The sequence below is a fragment of the Priceomyces carsonii genome, assembly GCF_900007245.1.
Source record: "Priceomyces carsonii strain CBS4050 genome assembly, scaffold: Debaryomyces_carsonii_scaffold_5, whole genome shotgun sequence".
Classification (NCBI taxonomy): Eukaryota; Fungi; Ascomycota; class Pichiomycetes; order Serinales; family Debaryomycetaceae; genus Priceomyces; species Priceomyces carsonii.
The window spans coordinates 49,298-65,963 of NW_026946678.1; the positions used below are offsets into that span (position 1 = coordinate 49,298).

Genomic DNA, 16,666 nt, shown 5'->3' on the forward strand with positions numbered 1-16,666 from the left:
TGAAACCTTTAGGAAATCCCTGCGTAGGATATTTTTTGGGAAGATTGTTGGGAATTTCTATATCTCTGGTATTCTCCTTTTCGTCTACTAATGTCAATTCCTCAGGTATCTCATCATACACCCTTTGAAGTTAGTATGGAGAATACGATAAAGGGAAATTTTTAACTTACCATAAGCCACCTGCTTGCTCTTTTCTTTCAAACAATTGTATCTTTTTGAAGCTTTTTTCAGAAAGTAATGAATGTAGAGTTGCAAGACCTGCAGGACCTCCTCCAATGACAGCAACAGATTCTACTCTACCTGTAGTCATCTTATCTCGGGAAACCTAAAAAAAAAATTAAGTGGGTGAGATGCCTTCTATATTTTATTAGTGTGTACTGGGGGCATCCTATTGATTGAGTCTTTAAACATAGAATTAACTGGGCAAAAAATCTCTTGCTGCAAGTTTTCTCGTGCATTTTACTAAAAAAACAGGATCCACAGAAATCAGAAACTGTAAATCGGCACTTTTTCAGAAACGAAAAACCACAGTTTATCCTCTTATTTGGTCCCATTTAGGATGCCATAATGTTTTGAAGTGGTTAAATAAAGAAAAGTTTAAATTTTATACATTCCCTCTAAAATGGTTATTGAAAGCTAATTGCTTGTTGAACTGCTTTGTTATTCTCAAAAGGTCGGCACTTGCCCGTCCTTTAAATTAAAAAGATACCTTGTGATGACAGAAAGCTTGCTTATCAATTTTTTTCAATTAATATATAAATTGTTATCTTCAAGATATTTTCAAACTTAAGAAAATGATATTAAATATTAATTCTAAAAAAGAAATTATTAACGGTAACTGAGCATAAATGAAGGAAAGCAGACGACAAACAAACTTTTAGATTCAAGACTAAAAAAAAACAGATGAAGTGCGACAGCAAACAATTCAGCAGTTCAAAGGCATAATTAAGGTATACTGAATGTTTCATGCGGAGAGCTTTGGATTCCACTCTTTTGGCCGGTTTTCTCCATTGTCCCACATGCTGACCAAAATAACTCTGTTACCATCATACCAGGGAAGTCTTCCATGGGATACTTGATAGTTATCTACAAGAACTAAATCACCATCTTCCCACTTATGATTAAATTCTAGCAGTAAAGAAATTTCTAAAATTTTTAAAAGTTTATTTTTAGGTATTAACTCACCATCGCTAAAGGCGATAGGTGCATAATACCCACCATCATTACCAATGTATGGAGGGTCCAACGCTTCTTTATCTCTGGCAGTACCAAAGCGGCCAACTAGTCCGTTGAAAAAAATTGGTTTGCCTGAAACGGGATGAACTCTAATAGGTGGAACATGTTGATGAATTGTTACGGATTCATCTTCATTCCAAGTAAAATCATCAGTCAATTTTCTGATCATTACCTCGGCCTTTTCTTTTTGAACTTTTCGAGAATCTCCATCTTTGATAAAATGACCGAATGCATCAGCGTCTTCCCAATGGAATTCATTCCCTTCAAAATTTCGTTTCGATAATTTGCTGGGATAATTTTGCGAGCTTTTAATCCTTCTTTGGGCTAACTCTTCGATAAATTCTGGCATTGCTTCATAAACCTTTTCAAAAAGCTCTGCAGAATGCCCCAATGGCGTTTCTCCTCCTTGTGTGGCGGCCTCGCTACAGAAAAAGTGAATATATGGTGGAAAATGTGTATATCTGGCGTATTCGTTGTGTTGGTAGAACCTTATACTTGGAGGACCTTCGTTAGCTGTAAATACATTCTTTGCTTTTTCGTGCCTCTTTCCGGCAAGACCAATCTGCTGATAAGGTTTGTTACCTCTTCCTTCTTCTATTGCAGTGATTAATTTCGAAAAATGGGCAGCACTAGAGTGACCAATATTTTTTATCAAAACGGCGCCATGTTTGAAAATTAAATCGTCAAAGATACCTTGAGATGAAATATCTTTAAAAAAACTGAGTGAATTCTCTAAATCTTCATTAAAATCAAGTTTCAAAATGTAGGGAAAATCTACTCCATCAAATTGTCTTGAAGTCGGCTGCTTTTCAAGTGTTAAAATTGAAGAGCCATAAATCCCTTGCAATTTACTAGGATCATCAGAAATTATTCTATCCTTTAAACTGTCTCTTATCGCCATACTCAATAAAAGAATTTTACTTTCCTTTCTCAGTATTTCTGCTAAACCATATATCTTTGAGGTATGCGCCTACTGTAAAGTGCCACAGAACGTTAGAGATTGCGCCATAGAGTCTATAATTGTATTTTAGTCAAAGCCCCTACATAAGACGGGGAATGAAAAATAGTTAGATATCCTTCGGTGATTTGACTGGTCACATAATCTAGATCTTGCATTCATAAACTGGAATTTAACTTGGCATCGCGTCAGAAATAGCAAAAATGACAATTCGGTTAAAATTTTCCTTTTCAGCGGGGGAAGAGACGACTTTACCGCTATTGTGGCTGCAAGATTGAAATAGAACAAAAAATTTTTGAAAACTCGCCATAATAGCCATTCTAACATATGCTTGTAACTATCAGAATATATAAGATAACCTTGCAAGCCCAACTTAATTGACAAAGGTTAGAGCCAAAATGGGTACCGCAAATAGTATTCAAGCTAAAGAAATTTCTGAAAATGAGAGCGATGATACTACCCTTCAGAAAAAGAATATTTCGGAAAGCCTTGATGGTCTGAGTTCATTAAAGGCACCTGAGTTTCAGATCGTGACTCAAGAGGCATATTCTCATCCTATCATTGAACACAAGAATACATGGAAGAGCCTTGTTTGGGATACATGGGGACATCCCGATAAAAGGCACGTCAAAATTATTAGGAAACTCGACTTAACGCTATTATTATTCGCGACCGTATCTACATTCATAAAATACATCGACAAGACAAATTTAACATCTGCTTACGTTAGTGGAATGCTGGACTACTTTGAAAAAAAAGGCTATGAACTTACCATTCAATTAAATTGGGCGAATAATGGTTATAATATTGCAAGCATTGTTTTTGGATACCCTTTCGGATATCTTATGGCTAGATACAGTACTAAATGGCTAGTCATATCGATTGAAGTTGCTTGGATAATAGTTACTATGTGCTTTAGTTCAATAAAATCTCCTACACAAATGATTGTCCTAAGAACGTTATTAGGAGCATTCGAGTGTGGTCACTATCCAGCACTTTCCTTCTTATTGGGATCTTATTATACAAAGGAAGAATTAGCTAGAAGAAATGTGTTGTTACAAAGCTCAACTGCCCTAGGTTCCATGTTTGCCAGTTATATCCAAAGCGGGGCCTACACTCATTTAGACGGAAAGCTCGGAAGAGAGGGTTGGTCTTGGACTTTTATCATAGATGGGGTCATCAGTTTGGGGGTTTTAGTTCCCCAGATAATATTCTTTCCCGACATTTTAAGCAGGGCTACTCCTGGCTTGGTATTCTCAGAAGATGAGATAGAGTATTTACAATCGAGAAAGCCAGAATCAAGAAATGAGAAATACAACTTTAGCCTTAATGATATTAAAGAAGTGTTCACTACTTGGGAAGTTTGGGCTTTTTGGTTTTTTGGGGTATCACAAGATATTGTATCGCTTTCAATGGTAACATTTATTTTTTGGATTGAAGGTTGGAACACGATAAAAGAAGGTAGCTATTCGGTCCCCCAAATAAATAACTTCAACTCGATATTATATGCTGTGCAATACCTTGTAGCTATTGTTACAGGTTGGTCTTCAGATACTTTTCTAAGAGGAAAGAGGTGGCCCCCAATTGTCCTAGCTGGATTGATTTCTTTTGTGGTAACAATTATTCTAGCGTCAACTCCTGTTTATCCTCACCATAGAGGTTTTAGGTTCTTTTTATACTTAAACACATCTTGGGCTTTGGGAACTGCAGGTCTCTATTGGGCTTATGCTCAAGAGTACTTTGAATATAACTTTAGATTGAAAGCAATTGTGACAGGAGGAATCAATATTTACTCTTTCACAGCTAACTGCATTGTAAACCCTATATGGTTTAGAACAGATAAACAGCCTTACGTTCAAACAGGTCACTACATATCAGCTTTTTTCGCTTTTTGGTATGCTGCTGTTGCTGCGCTTCTTGGTTGGAATGAATATAGAAAAAGTAAGGCTATCTCTCAGCTTTCATAGTTCTCTATATTCCATCTAAGAAATAGAGTTTGAAGTAGAGGAATTTGACTTAGGTGAAGCAACCATTAGCCCATCTTTTAACTATATCATACGTTACTATATTTGATGCACAGAAAATAGAGCTATATTACAAAGCTTGAGAGATTTATCCAAAATATAATACTTAAATTTTAGGACACAAGTTCTTCTGAGTCAATGAATTCACTTTAAACGCAGTAACAAGTTACATTTTATGCTTTGGATGAGGGAAGGGTCGGTAACAATACTGAAAAATAAATCAATTATTTGAAAAAAAATTGCCGCAAAAAATTCTTTCACGTGCTTTGCTAAGAACTACTGATAGTGCAGAGAGTTTGCCAACAGATGCAATATCAAGAGCTCAGACTATACCTAAAAATTCTATGATAATGAATGAAAATAAATCAAACCTAATAATCAGATGATGATAATGAGAAGATTTTTGTTCTTAAAAAGTCAGGAACATGATTAATTTCAAAGAAAAGTAAATTTATGCTTCAAGGTTTATGAAAATGCTCAGATCTCTCTATTAAAGATATTCTAATATATGTACAGAAAGGCTTGGTATATATTATGAAGCAATTCAAATTACTTAATTACATCAAAAAGACTTTTCAGAAAGAATCTTCAAGGTGACTCTTAGATTCAAGTAGAGAACGCAATATTTGGATTTCTAATTTGAATTGCCATTTCAGCTCATTCTGGAATAATAATATATTCGGCTCTTAGATCCCAGGATCTAAGTCACTATTAACATATGATTAAACAGTAGTACTTTTATTCATGAAACTGACTCATCTTTAATTCCACTTCGCATTAGCTTTTTCATTGAGATATAAAGATCAACTTGGCAGTATACATCTCTTGAGCCAATCACGACTTATGATCAATGAAATTAACCCATAGCATTTTCCATATGCGAATCAAAGCTAGATTCTGTTGTATCGGGGAAGATGGAAATTCTCACCCGAACCTGGCAACCTTTGGAGAAATTACTGTGGACCAATAGAGCGCCACAAAAATGATGGCTTTTGTTGCTAGATGATTTCCTGACTCAATTTTCTTTGAGATTGTAGTATCTCTTATTCAGAACCATCAATTAACATCTCCCAATAAATTTATGTACCTTTAAGTTGTCTGGCTTGATTACCATAATTTGGAAAAACAAAAAAAAAACAAAAAGAATTGCAGATCATAGTCAATTTTTTTTTTTATTTTAATTTATTTTCATTGTTTAGGGAAAAAGAGAATGCATCATCTGTCTACAAATGGTAGGAAGTAAAAGATTGAGAGCTTCCAATGCTTGCGAATATTGTCGCCAAAGGAAGACAAGATGCGATGAAGGAAACCCTTCTTGCTCTTTATGCTTAAAACGCGGTATTACTTGCCACTACAAGCAAGCCACTCCATCGAAATTAGAGAAGTCGATCAACGATATCCACCTCAAAATTGAGAATATTGAGAAGAGGTTCCAAGCGATGGAACAGCAAGGCAGCTTCAATGGTCGCAGAGTGGGAGAACTGCTGCTGCTAAATGATTCTTGGTCTGCAAAGCGGCCAAAGGTTGAAGTGGAATCAAGTTGGAGTAACTTCTTTCCCTCAAATAGTATATCGGCTGAGATAGACAACCTAGCTGATTTGGTGACCAATGAGGAGCAAAATTCCGAAATTTTAGGACAGAATATGTATTTAATTCCGAATTTGAGCACGCTGATGGCAAAGCTCAGAACGTCTGCGAAACTCTCTCTCAACTCATGTTATTTATCTTTGAATTGTGAAGAGTTCTTAATAGAAGAAGATAAATACTCTTATAAGGGAAGACTTGACGATTCGACCCTTCAATACAACAATGTTTTCTCAACATCTTTAGTTGAGAATTTTATCCAATCGTATTTGAACTACATCTATCCAGTTTATCCTTTGGTATGTGAAGATCAACTAGGTAATATTCAAAATGAAATGTCTACTATGGGACTTCATAGCTCGTGTCGAAGCTGTATCTTGTTAATGGTTTTGGCGTTAGGGTCCGTTTCAAGTTCAGGTGATCTGAAAAATTTAGTAGCTGTTCCTTATTGGACAAGTGACGAGTATAAACAAGAGGGTGCCAAAAATCTTCCTGCGCCTCCAGGTTGGAGCTACTTATGGTTAGCTCTTGCCATGAAAGAGCGACTAATTACTTGCGAAAAACCCGGATCTGCAACTGTGTGCATTCAACTCTTATTTTGTCTCTATTTTCTTAAAATTGGGGATTTGACCTCTCATTACATTGAATTGAAACATTCTTCTACACAGTTATACTGCTTATTATTGAAACAAAGAAACACTGAATTATCAGGTCTATCCGTTTCTGAAGACGAAAAAGAAAAGTTGATTAGGTTCTTTTGGATATCGTTGAGAATGGAAAGAGATTTTCAAAGAATGGTCAATATTGAGACATCTCCGTTGTCTCAATTACAAAATTGTTTGGATTTGCCCTCTGCATGCTCTACAAAGTTTCCGCGAGATTCTGTTACATTTTATACTTTCTGTTTTATGACAAATGTTTTGCTTTCCAACATCAAAGATAAGACAATTGCAGTCTTGGTGAATGTTGGTAAATTTACCACTGACAATATTTTTCTGGCTATATCAAAATTTGAGTCTGATTTAAAAAAGTGGAGACTGTCATTGACTGTTGATATACAATGGGAGGAGTGTATGTTCTTGGAAGAAAGGGGTCCTGAAATGACTTCATTAAAGTTGACCTATTATATTTGTCTTGTTTTCGTCTATCATCTCCTAATTCACCATATAAACCTCACCGATCTTGATATTTCAGAGAATTTTATAGCAAAATCTATTCTTAGGAAGTCTGTCGATTCTGCTGTGAGAGCCATAGAATTATTCTCGAGCATGTCAATAGATGAACTTACACCAGGGGTATGCCATGACTTGCTGATCTCAATGAAAATATTGGACGAAGCTATTTCAATCTTGGATGATTTTGAGGAGGAAGCTGACATTTCTAGAGTTCTGAGTAAAGCTCCTTTGATTCAACTCAATCTTGAGAAGTTTGGCCGTCATTCTCCCTTAATTGAAAAAGATTTAAAAACTTGTGACGATATTTTACAATTGTTAGGTAACAAAGCTAGGACCTGAAATATGCTAGATATATATAAATATATATGACCAACCCCAACAACATATAGACTCAAGTCTTTTTGATGTTACATTATGTTACCTTTGTCCCTTAATGATAAAAAAAGAAAGTATGTTGCGGCAATTCAGAAGTGGAAAATATCTATCTTCATTTCGATACACTCAAGAGATAACATTAAAGTACTGAAGTTGGGTAAATATTTCAGATTCGTCACAGAATGGGTAGTTTCTTCTTTATCTCAAAGTATTGTGTAATTTGATAGCTTTCTAATAACAAAAAATTTCCCAATTTTGCTACATTTAAATGCTTTTGAAGGGAAAAAATTTGAAAAGGTATCGACATCGAAGTCAAACTAATCATTTCAACAATAGCCGCAAATATACCATCGTGTGCCAATTATTGTACTTAACCCTCGCTTTTTGTACGCGCATTATATGTAGTATGCAAGTTCCATGAATTCGCTTATTGTAGTAAAATAGAGTAATAGATGAATACGAGCATCAATTAACCATCCTATACTTTTTTCTCACTTGGACAAGTGAGCTCTACTAAGTGTTCCTCTTCAATGCTCCCTGGTTCAGAGTCAACCATGTCTTCCTCTAATTTTTTTGTTATGTCTTCTTTATCTTGCTTATCTTTTAAGACTTTGGTAATAAGGGCCCATATTACAAGCAATATAGAAATTATAATTGAAGTAATCATACCTTTGTGGTATTTTGGAGCGTCGTCTGCGGGATAAAGGAGTGTACCCCAAAAGCAAAATAATATTGAAGAAAACATGTTCATACAATACAAAGTTAATGCTCTCAAGGGATCATCACCTTGACAAATTTCATTCGCCCAGGCGAAATAAATCGTTTGACCTCCATATGATGTTCCAGCTAGGTAATAGGCAAATAACCTGCCACCTAAGGAGACATCCCATTTTAATAATATTGAAGCTGATATGAGTTGCAAAGCGCCTAATACGCTAACAAATTGCCATTTCAGATTAGGCAAAGCATCATTATATACAGCAGCAACCAATATTGTAAATATAGCAATACCATTTATAGCAGTTGGCCACTCATTAATTTGGGCAATAGAAAATGTACCTTCCGCTTTTAGAGCCAAAATCATACAAGATTGGTTTGAGATTGCTTCCAAGGCACCACCAATAACCCACAACATGCTTAGAGTTGGAAGTTTCCAATCTAAAAGCGCCCTTCTTAAGAGGTTCCAATTCAACTTTGTATTTGGCTTGGGAGGTGGCAACCTATTTTTTGCAATTTCTAGTTCTGATCTTTTGAAGTAAAACATCGTGGTCGTCGTTGGGGTGTCGGGAAAAAATAGGACGCCGTAGATGGAGAGTGGAAACACAGCTAAACCATCAATTATAAACATCCATTTCCAACTTGCAAGGCCGAGTCTGCCATTTAAACTCTCATGAATAGCTGTTTGAATATAACCTGAAATCATGGAACCAGCAACTCCAGATGCAGCGAAAACTCCTATTCTTTTTCCTATTTCATCTTTTTTTAACCAAAAACCAAGGATATATATTGTACCAGAAAAAGTACTCAGCTCAAAAATGCCTAAGAAGAAGCGGGCAACACAAACGGTGGAGAAAGTTTTACATGCAGCTGTGCACATTGTGCAAGTTGCCCAAAGAATCTGGTTCATCGGAAAATAGTATCTGGGTGGAATCTTTTGCAAAAGTATAGCATGTAGTGGCATAGAGATTATGTATCCAACAGTCAAGCAAGTATTGATAATATTATACTCATTACTTTTCAAGTTGAGGTCCTCTTGCATACCCGTCACGTATGCATTTGCAAGAGCAGACCTATCCAAATAGTTGATGAAGTAAGAAATACAGCAATATGATAAGATGAAAGCATCTACTTTAGCAATGAGCCTTTGCTCTTCTCGACTTTCAAAAATATCTGTCCAAAAAAATTTTAGAAGCTTTCTTTTAAGGCTCTTCTTTTCACTCATCCTGTTAACATAAACTAGTTCCTGTTATGAGTGTCTAATGAACTCAAAGGGGATTTCCAATGCTATTTTATACTACCCGTTTCAACGGGGGGAAGAAATCCCTTAAACGAGGCTACTATTGTTTGTTTGATAACTTCTCGTTTCCTTACTTCAAAGATAAGATCGTAGTGATCTGTCGGCGAATTTAGCCGAAAGCTGATAGACCCCCCGCAAATTAACCGCGATGTCAGATATATGGATATTTTACAAATCCGATTATTTCTCCCCAGGCTCGAAGAGGAAAGAAGAAGAGAATTGAAAATGACAATCAACGCTGAGACTTCTGACTTGAATTTTTTAATATATGCTGGTGCTTATGGTTTTAGAATAAAAAATTTAAAACTTTCTGTGGAATTATCACACAAGATTTCAACAAAATACGTAAAAATATAAAGATTCAAGTCATTTGAAATTTATTAAAAATAATATATTTATAGTCTTTAGTTAGTCGATATTTTTATGTTACCTAAAGTTAATGGAACATCTGCTAGTTCTAATTTGGCCATTAAAGATCCAAAATTTTCACCGGGGGTGATATTACCTAAAGTTACTTTAGTATCAGATTCAGAGAATCGAGGGATAGGGAGGCGAATATTATTTAATGTCAAATAACCCAATACTGCAAACGCAACCGCTTCTTTTGCGTCTGCCGATATTGGTGCTATTTTATCAATTTTCTGTATTGTTGTATGTGGAAATCTATTCCTAAGATGCTTTAAAATATTCGGATTATGTGCTCCACCGCCGCAAAGATATATCTCATCGATTTTCTTTGAGGAAATCTGTGGTATAACTAGTGACTCGTAAGCTCTAGCAATACTTTCACTGGTAATTCGAGTCATTGTTGCAACAATTGCCTCTTGGCTTAGGCCCTTGTCTTGAAGTGATTTCACTACTTTCGCACTAACGTTATCACCAAATAACTCTCGTCCTGTAGTTTTTGGTGGCATGAGGCTAAAGTATTCATTCTTCAAAAAATCTTCCACAAAGGCCAGATCAATTTGGCCCTCTCCCAGTTCCCCAATTTTCCCATCAATATCGAACTGCTGCGCTTCGCCCGTTAGAATCCTCACGGCGCTGTCTATTAACATGTTCCCAGGACCAGTGTCAAATTGAAAAAATTGCTGTTTAGGATCCACTACAGTTACATTGCCAATTCCTCCTATATTTTGGCTCACCCTTACAAGTTCATGATTCAGAAGTATCGCTGACTCCAAAAATCCGCATATTGGTGCTCCTTGTCTTCCAACTGCAACTTCTGCTGACCTAAAACCACTTATCACAGTCTTACCACTAATATTTGCAATTACAGCAGGCTCACCGAGCTGCAATGTAGAATTTCGGATGGCACCGCGTGGCTCGTGCCAAATAGTTTGACCATGGCTAGCTATCAAATCTACTTTCTTGATATCGAATCCACTATTGAGTGTAGCATTGCCGAATATTTCACCAATGGCAAAGTTCATGTCACAGAGCTCTGCAGTAGATATAGGTGTCCCCGGAATGCAAGCATTCAAAATTCTCCTTTTAGCAGCATGCTCCATTGGGATTTCGAAATAATGTAATAACTTCACTGCAAGATCAACAATTTTGTTCTCCGTATCCAATTTTTCGATTTCTATGCTCACCACTGCCAAATCAATACCATCAACACTAGTACCGCAATTAAGACCTACTACTTTTAAATTATTTAGAGGCATGTTTTAACTGTATTTGATCTAACATTTTTGTATCAAAGCCGGCTTTCATATTCAGTACCATTAAGCTATTTATCAATACGCTGATACTCAAACTTCGGTCATTTATGCCGACAATGCGCGTGCGATAAAAAAATGAAATGCACACTCGATAACAGACGACTTCGGTAATCCTCCTGATACTTACATACGCCCTCGATGTGTCACTTGTGTTGTCAACATCATTTTGCTCCTGATTAATGTAAGTGATAGTAATAGAGCCCTCCAGTTCAGCTGCATTCTTACTCTCAAAATTGTTGTAACATTAATCAAAAATTAGAACAAAATGATTTTTCACACTATTTTGAGTTGATAGCTCTTTTCGGTCAGAGAATAGAGGAGAAATTGGTGTCCATAAGAAACAATGAACAACAAAGTCTCCTCGAAGTATACCAATATAATCTTTTTTTTTTTTGAGATTATTGAGATGTTCATATTTTTATACGATCTCCTTTAGAAAGCCAATTGGAGGCACTTTGATCAGTCCAAATATCAATCTGTCAGGTTTATGTCTACGACAAACTACACCAAATATTTTCAAACGTGAGAAAGCAAATTGTTCTAGCTCTTCCATAACAATTTTTTTTTTGGAAAGAATGCAAATCATGTTATTTAAATCAATAGACGGCATAAAAAATTTAATTTTAAAAGAATCTTAAAAAATAATTTAAATTTTCCACGAAATTTACTTTTCTTCACTATGGATAGTAGATTAATTACTTGGGTAATATAAATCACGTAGAATATCATTCAAGGCGGTAAATCCTTGGGTGCCGAGTTGAGTGCTTGCTTTAAAGCGTTCAAAATGGAGACCTGGATCATTGTAAGCTATGTAATCATACACATATTCGCTTTTCTAAATTAAAACATTCTGGAGCATGATTTTGCCCTGTAAGCAAAACCAATATCATAGTTATGAAGTCGTAGAAAATTTACCAAAAATGCTCTCCGGTAATTTTAAACGTCCCATAAACTTAGAAAATCTGTCGTCCTCAGCTTGTTCATTGTCTTCAGTAGTCTCAATAGCATTCTGTCCGTTTCCTAAATAGTAATTTTTTTGAGCGAAGCAAACCAAGAAGGAAATAAATAGAATTCCCAATGAGGAGCATAATAGATAATGCATGGTATCAACATACGCTTCGATAGCAGAATCCCTAATTTCAGAGCCCATAGGATATGAACGAAGGGCGCTCAAATCGCTAAAAAACTTAAATACCTGCTTATCAGAAACGCTCTCTGGCATGTAGTTTCTCAAGTTCGTTGGCATTTTACTATTCCATATAGCTGCTGCAATTGCACTACCAATTGCACTTCCTATACTGGAGAATAACATGAGAATTGAGTAGGCTACTGCCATATGTTGATGAGAAACTGCTGCTTGAATTGCCGTACGAGAACTGTAAACACTCATGGATCCTCCCAAACCCAAAAATATTTGCAATACAACTAGTTTGCCTGTGCCGGAATTGCCATCTCTCACACTAACCCATACACCTGCACAAATAATTTCGATACAAATTCCTATAATTTGCAAGTACTTATAACGATGAGTAAATCTGTGAAGTAAGCCCACGAAGAGTCCAAAAAAGCTTTTGGAAACTATCACAATGTTATTGAAGTACGTCCAGTTTCTATTGTTCCAGTCCATGTATATCCAGACAAATGAAGATAAGTAAGTTTCACGTAAAGCGGAAGACATAAAATAGAAAATATTGAAACAAATCTCAGTAATGACTGTCCGATTGAAATTCAGTTTATGCATGCATGGGAACGGTGCAACATATATCTCGAATAAAACGAATGCGATCAAAATAATGCCACCGACAACAAACATGGCAACTATACTGGGATTTTTCCATTCATTTTGAGCTGTTTTGTACAAAGACAAAGGTAAAAGAATAAGACTCAACCCTGTAGCCAAGAGAAGTAAGCCTATCACGTCGATTTCTTTAAAAGAACCGATAAGGGTCTGTGTCCAGCCCTCAGCATCTTGTTTCACCTTAATCCCAAACCTTTTTGACTTCTCTTCAACTATTCCTAATTTCTGAGCTTTCCTTTGATAATAATAAAGACTAATCATACCAGGTAACAAGGAGACTGGAACAATAATTGTAAACATTCCGTAACCCCATTTCCAGTTTTTTTCAAGGATATCCTTCACGACGAGGCCAGAAAACCAGGATAGTATTATGTAAGGTGACGATAAGGTAGCAATACCGAAACAACGCCACTTCAATGGGGTAAGATCACCAACGATATATACATTAATAAGACTTAAGATGGATCTTCCAAGATTACCAAATACATTACCGACAATATAAGACGATATATTCGAGCTTGTAGGGATTATGATGAATCCAATGACATACAATAACAAAGCGACAGCGTAGGTGGTGGGTCTAGAGGTGACATCGGAGAATTTAGCAAAAAATAGTTGGCCAACTGCATTTATAATCTTCGTAGCAATTCCTAGGGTAGCAATTAAGGTATGGTGATTGTAATATGACGTCGCATATACTTCGTAATTCTTTGTCGTAGACAGGTCCAAACCCACCGACCATGAGAGAATCAATATTGAAACTATCAAAATCCATTTCACTTTGTTCCCACCTTTTTCTTCTTTTATTAAATCTTTAACAGATTCAATAAGAAGGACTCCCCTAGACTTCTTGAATTCTAAAGGTTCATTGTAGCTATCTTCGTCATTTTCTGACTGTTCAAGCTTCGAAAGAGAATCCTTTTTCGATGAAAACCTTTCAAGGTCAGAATCTGATTCCTTTTTTTCTTGAGACTTCAATTCCAGCATTTCCTTTAACAAAAAGACAGAACTTCAGAAAACTACAAGTCATCACAATGATATTACTTTTTATATTCTCATATAATTATTGTGCAGCTTGATTTGCCAAGATATGTGTACCCAGAGAAGTCTAATGATTGATCTGATAATCTTTCCGATCAGCCTTGCAGCATCTTATTTCTCAATTCGGATTTACATTCAACCCTTATTTGTTCATTGAGTTCTCTGGCCGAGGATTGGTTCATTCATTTGTTTAAAAATGCAAATCCAGTGAGAATCTTTCTTGGCATACTTTCAAAAGATTTCGAACCTTGTCTACCTTTTTTGTTATTCAAAATTTTGACTTGAAGTTAACTCGTAACTTTAAATTTGCCGTTTACAAATAGAAAAAATGGTGCATCAATAGGATTTTCTCTTGGCATTCCGAATTTTTTCTAACCTTACTACTTTTCTTTGTTCTTCGTTCTCATTTTGACAAATGAAACGTGCTTTTAATGAACTGCGAAGCCGGATAAAAAGACTTCACAACATTTTTGTCTTTCATTACTGATGTCATCAGAATCCACTGATATGGGGGTTGGGCTAAACAGTTCTCAAACCCAATAATTGAAAGCTAAGGTAAAATCTTGTTCACGAAGTCTTTATAAGACAGTAAAGCATGTGCATGTGAATAAGATAATATCTGGAAAGCGGATTCTATTCAGTAACTTCGAATTAAAGAAATCAGAAAGCTAATTGTAGAACAATACTTTTGAAGAGCACAAAGAATAAGATGTCATGTGGTAAGTACGATTGCATCCAATACCTTATTGAAGCATGCAGGATTACTTAGAACTATACTTTTAGATTTGCGATATTCTCATCACATGATCGACATTCTGGGAAATAAGTATACTTAACGAGCTGCAGTTTTAAAGAAAAGTATACGTAAGGTGTTAAGGATTGTATACATTATTGTTTGCCATGATTTCGTGTATTGTGCTTACCATGTGTGTGAGATTGATTTGAACAATAACAACTTTCTCCCCTGAAGAAAAGTTCTACTCTTTACAATAGTTCAACGCAATAAAAGAAGAATCTGCACGTTAATTCATCTCCAGATTACTGTTTCTATTTAAGGACGCCCTGATAATAATGAACCTGATTTCATCTCTTCTATAGATGAAATATTTAATAAACAATCTAGCTCTTTCTGAGCACCTCAACTACAACTGTTATGTTTTCATCGTCACTATTTCTACGACTTCTTCGATCAGTTGTCCCTCTGATACATATTCCACATTATCACAATCTCCAAACTTAGCTGCGATGTCGCAAAAGTCCAAATTTTTCGTTTCCACCCAGAAATAATAGATCACTGGAAGAAACAACACATCATACGAAGCATTTATAAAATAAAATTTCCAGCCTATATTGCTCATCGCTATTGGGAGAACAAAACTCGATAACAAACCAAAAGACGAATTCATCACAACGAAGAGAGAAATTCCCGAACCTCTTGAATGGATGGGACTTATTTCGGCAGGATATGCCATTGTCAATGGAGTGAAAGTGAAACCATAAAAGCCAGTGAATATGAACATCATTGCAATCGCTCCATACAGCCCATGCACGGATTCACCAGAACCAAATCTTTTTATTAATCCACCCAATATATAGAATGATGCTACCATTCCACTTAAAGATATGAGGGCTTGCTTTTTACGGCCAATATAGTCAAACGCAAAGGCCCCAACTGCTGATGCAAGGAGACTCCATAAACTCATAATGATGTTAACTTGAAGCTTACTTGTAACGTCAGTCACTCCCGCCAGGTCAAGTAATAAAGAAAAAAAAATACGAACCAACTGAGGAACCTGCGAGCTCAGTGATTACAGCCTGAGAAAAAAATATAACCAAGCGCCGACGATTCGCCTTACCTTTAAAGAACTGTAACCATGGAAAGCCTTTGTGTGCTCCATTATTAAAATTTTCTTCGATTTCAATGAGATATTCATCCGCTAGCGCGTCGGCAGCCTCTGGTGAGACATTTTGGCAACTGGCTAAGATTTCGACAGCCATCTCTTTTTTGCCTTTCATCAATAGAAATTGGGGCGACTCAGGTGTGAAAATTAGGCTCGTAGCAGCAAATAGCGAGAAGCTGCCTTGCACCAAAGATGGGATTCTCCAGGACCAAGTTCCAGGCACATTCCTAGAACCGAATGTAACAACAGATGCTATGATACCTCCAAAACCAAAGCAGGTAAAACAAAGACCAGATAAAAGGCCCCTTTTTTTAATAGGAGCAAGTTCGGTGACCAAAGCCGACGCCGCAACCAAACAGGCCGAACAACCACCTCCCAAAATAATTCTAGCTACCACAAACATTCCAATATTTTGAGCAGCGGTCTGAAGTGCAACACCCACTATTGTGAGAAGCAAACCAACCAATATAGTTGGACGTCTCCCCCATTTATCGGTAAAATAGCAATTGATAACCAAACATGTAATAATCTGACCCATCCACATACTTGCAGTATTTAGCCCAATAGTAACGGGAGTCAAATCAAAATATGTCGTATACAGTGGAAGATTGAGAATAGACCCTATCATCATACTATCGTATCCCATTACTGTTGGATGTATTATCGCAGTACATACTACGACAGTAAGAAAAACATATTGGTTTTTTCTCGGCTTAACATCCACTAAATTGACATTATCAAAAGACATCACAAATATGTTAAGTCGTCTCACACCAGATGATAAACCTAGGGAAAGCAAACGCCTTTATATCTTTTCATTATTCAGCTTACAACAT

The 16,666-nt window shown here is 36.2% G+C and overlaps 10 protein-coding genes across 10 annotated transcripts; 4 read left to right on the plus strand and 6 right to left on the minus strand.

Moving 5' to 3' along the window:
• Nucleotides 1–964: 964 nt before the first annotated feature.
• PRCAT00004324001 (uncharacterized protein) lies at nt 965–2,137 on the minus strand (the record flags this gene model as incomplete). Its single annotated transcript, XM_062954311.1, has 1 exon — nt 965–2,137. The coding sequence occupies one exon, from the start codon at nt 2,135–2,137 to the stop codon at nt 965–967; it is 1,173 nt and encodes a 390-aa protein (XP_062811026.1).
• A 455-nt stretch (nt 2,138–2,592) lies between these two features.
• PRCAT00004325001 (uncharacterized protein) lies at nt 2,593–4,161 on the plus strand (the record flags this gene model as incomplete). The annotated part of the gene is made up of 1 exon (XM_062954312.1): nt 2,593–4,161. One exon carries the CDS (start codon nt 2,593–2,595, stop codon nt 4,159–4,161), a length of 1,569 nt encoding a protein of 522 aa, XP_062811027.1.
• Nucleotides 4,162–5,447: 1,286 nt separating this feature from the next.
• On the plus strand, nt 5,448–7,316 carry PRCAT00004326001 (Zn(II)2Cys6 transcription factor; the record flags this gene model as incomplete). Its single annotated transcript, XM_062954313.1, has 1 exon — nt 5,448–7,316. One exon carries the CDS (start codon nt 5,448–5,450, stop codon nt 7,314–7,316), a length of 1,869 nt encoding a protein of 622 aa, XP_062811028.1.
• A 75-nt stretch (nt 7,317–7,391) lies between these two features.
• On the plus strand, nt 7,392–7,571 carry PRCAT00004327001 (uncharacterized protein; the record flags this gene model as incomplete). The annotated part of the gene is made up of 1 exon (XM_062954314.1): nt 7,392–7,571. One exon carries the CDS (start codon nt 7,392–7,394, stop codon nt 7,569–7,571), a length of 180 nt encoding a protein of 59 aa, XP_062811029.1.
• Nucleotides 7,572–7,830: 259 nt separating this feature from the next.
• On the minus strand, nt 7,831–9,294 carry PRCAT00004328001 (uncharacterized protein; the record flags this gene model as incomplete). Its single annotated transcript, XM_062954315.1, has 1 exon — nt 7,831–9,294. One exon carries the CDS (start codon nt 9,292–9,294, stop codon nt 7,831–7,833), a length of 1,464 nt encoding a protein of 487 aa, XP_062811030.1.
• A 234-nt stretch (nt 9,295–9,528) lies between these two features.
• Nucleotides 9,529–9,726, plus strand: PRCAT00004329001 (uncharacterized protein; the record flags this gene model as incomplete). Its single annotated transcript, XM_062954316.1, has 1 exon — nt 9,529–9,726. One exon carries the CDS (start codon nt 9,529–9,531, stop codon nt 9,724–9,726), a length of 198 nt encoding a protein of 65 aa, XP_062811031.1.
• A 47-nt stretch (nt 9,727–9,773) lies between these two features.
• PRCAT00004330001 (uncharacterized protein) lies at nt 9,774–11,033 on the minus strand (the record flags this gene model as incomplete). The annotated part of the gene is made up of 1 exon (XM_062954317.1): nt 9,774–11,033. One exon carries the CDS (start codon nt 11,031–11,033, stop codon nt 9,774–9,776), a length of 1,260 nt encoding a protein of 419 aa, XP_062811032.1.
• Nucleotides 11,034–11,982: 949 nt separating this feature from the next.
• Nucleotides 11,983–13,875, minus strand: PRCAT00004331001 (uncharacterized protein; the record flags this gene model as incomplete). Its single annotated transcript, XM_062954318.1, has 1 exon — nt 11,983–13,875. One exon carries the CDS (start codon nt 13,873–13,875, stop codon nt 11,983–11,985), a length of 1,893 nt encoding a protein of 630 aa, XP_062811033.1.
• Nucleotides 13,876–15,080: 1,205 nt separating this feature from the next.
• On the minus strand, nt 15,081–15,632 carry PRCAT00004332001 (uncharacterized protein; the record flags this gene model as incomplete). Its single annotated transcript, XM_062954319.1, has 1 exon — nt 15,081–15,632. The coding sequence occupies one exon, from the start codon at nt 15,630–15,632 to the stop codon at nt 15,081–15,083; it is 552 nt and encodes a 183-aa protein (XP_062811034.1).
• Nucleotides 15,633–15,681: 49 nt separating this feature from the next.
• Nucleotides 15,682–16,578, minus strand: PRCAT00004333001 (uncharacterized protein; the record flags this gene model as incomplete). The annotated part of the gene is made up of 1 exon (XM_062954320.1): nt 15,682–16,578. One exon carries the CDS (start codon nt 16,576–16,578, stop codon nt 15,682–15,684), a length of 897 nt encoding a protein of 298 aa, XP_062811035.1.
• Nucleotides 16,579–16,666: the final 88 nt, after the last annotated feature.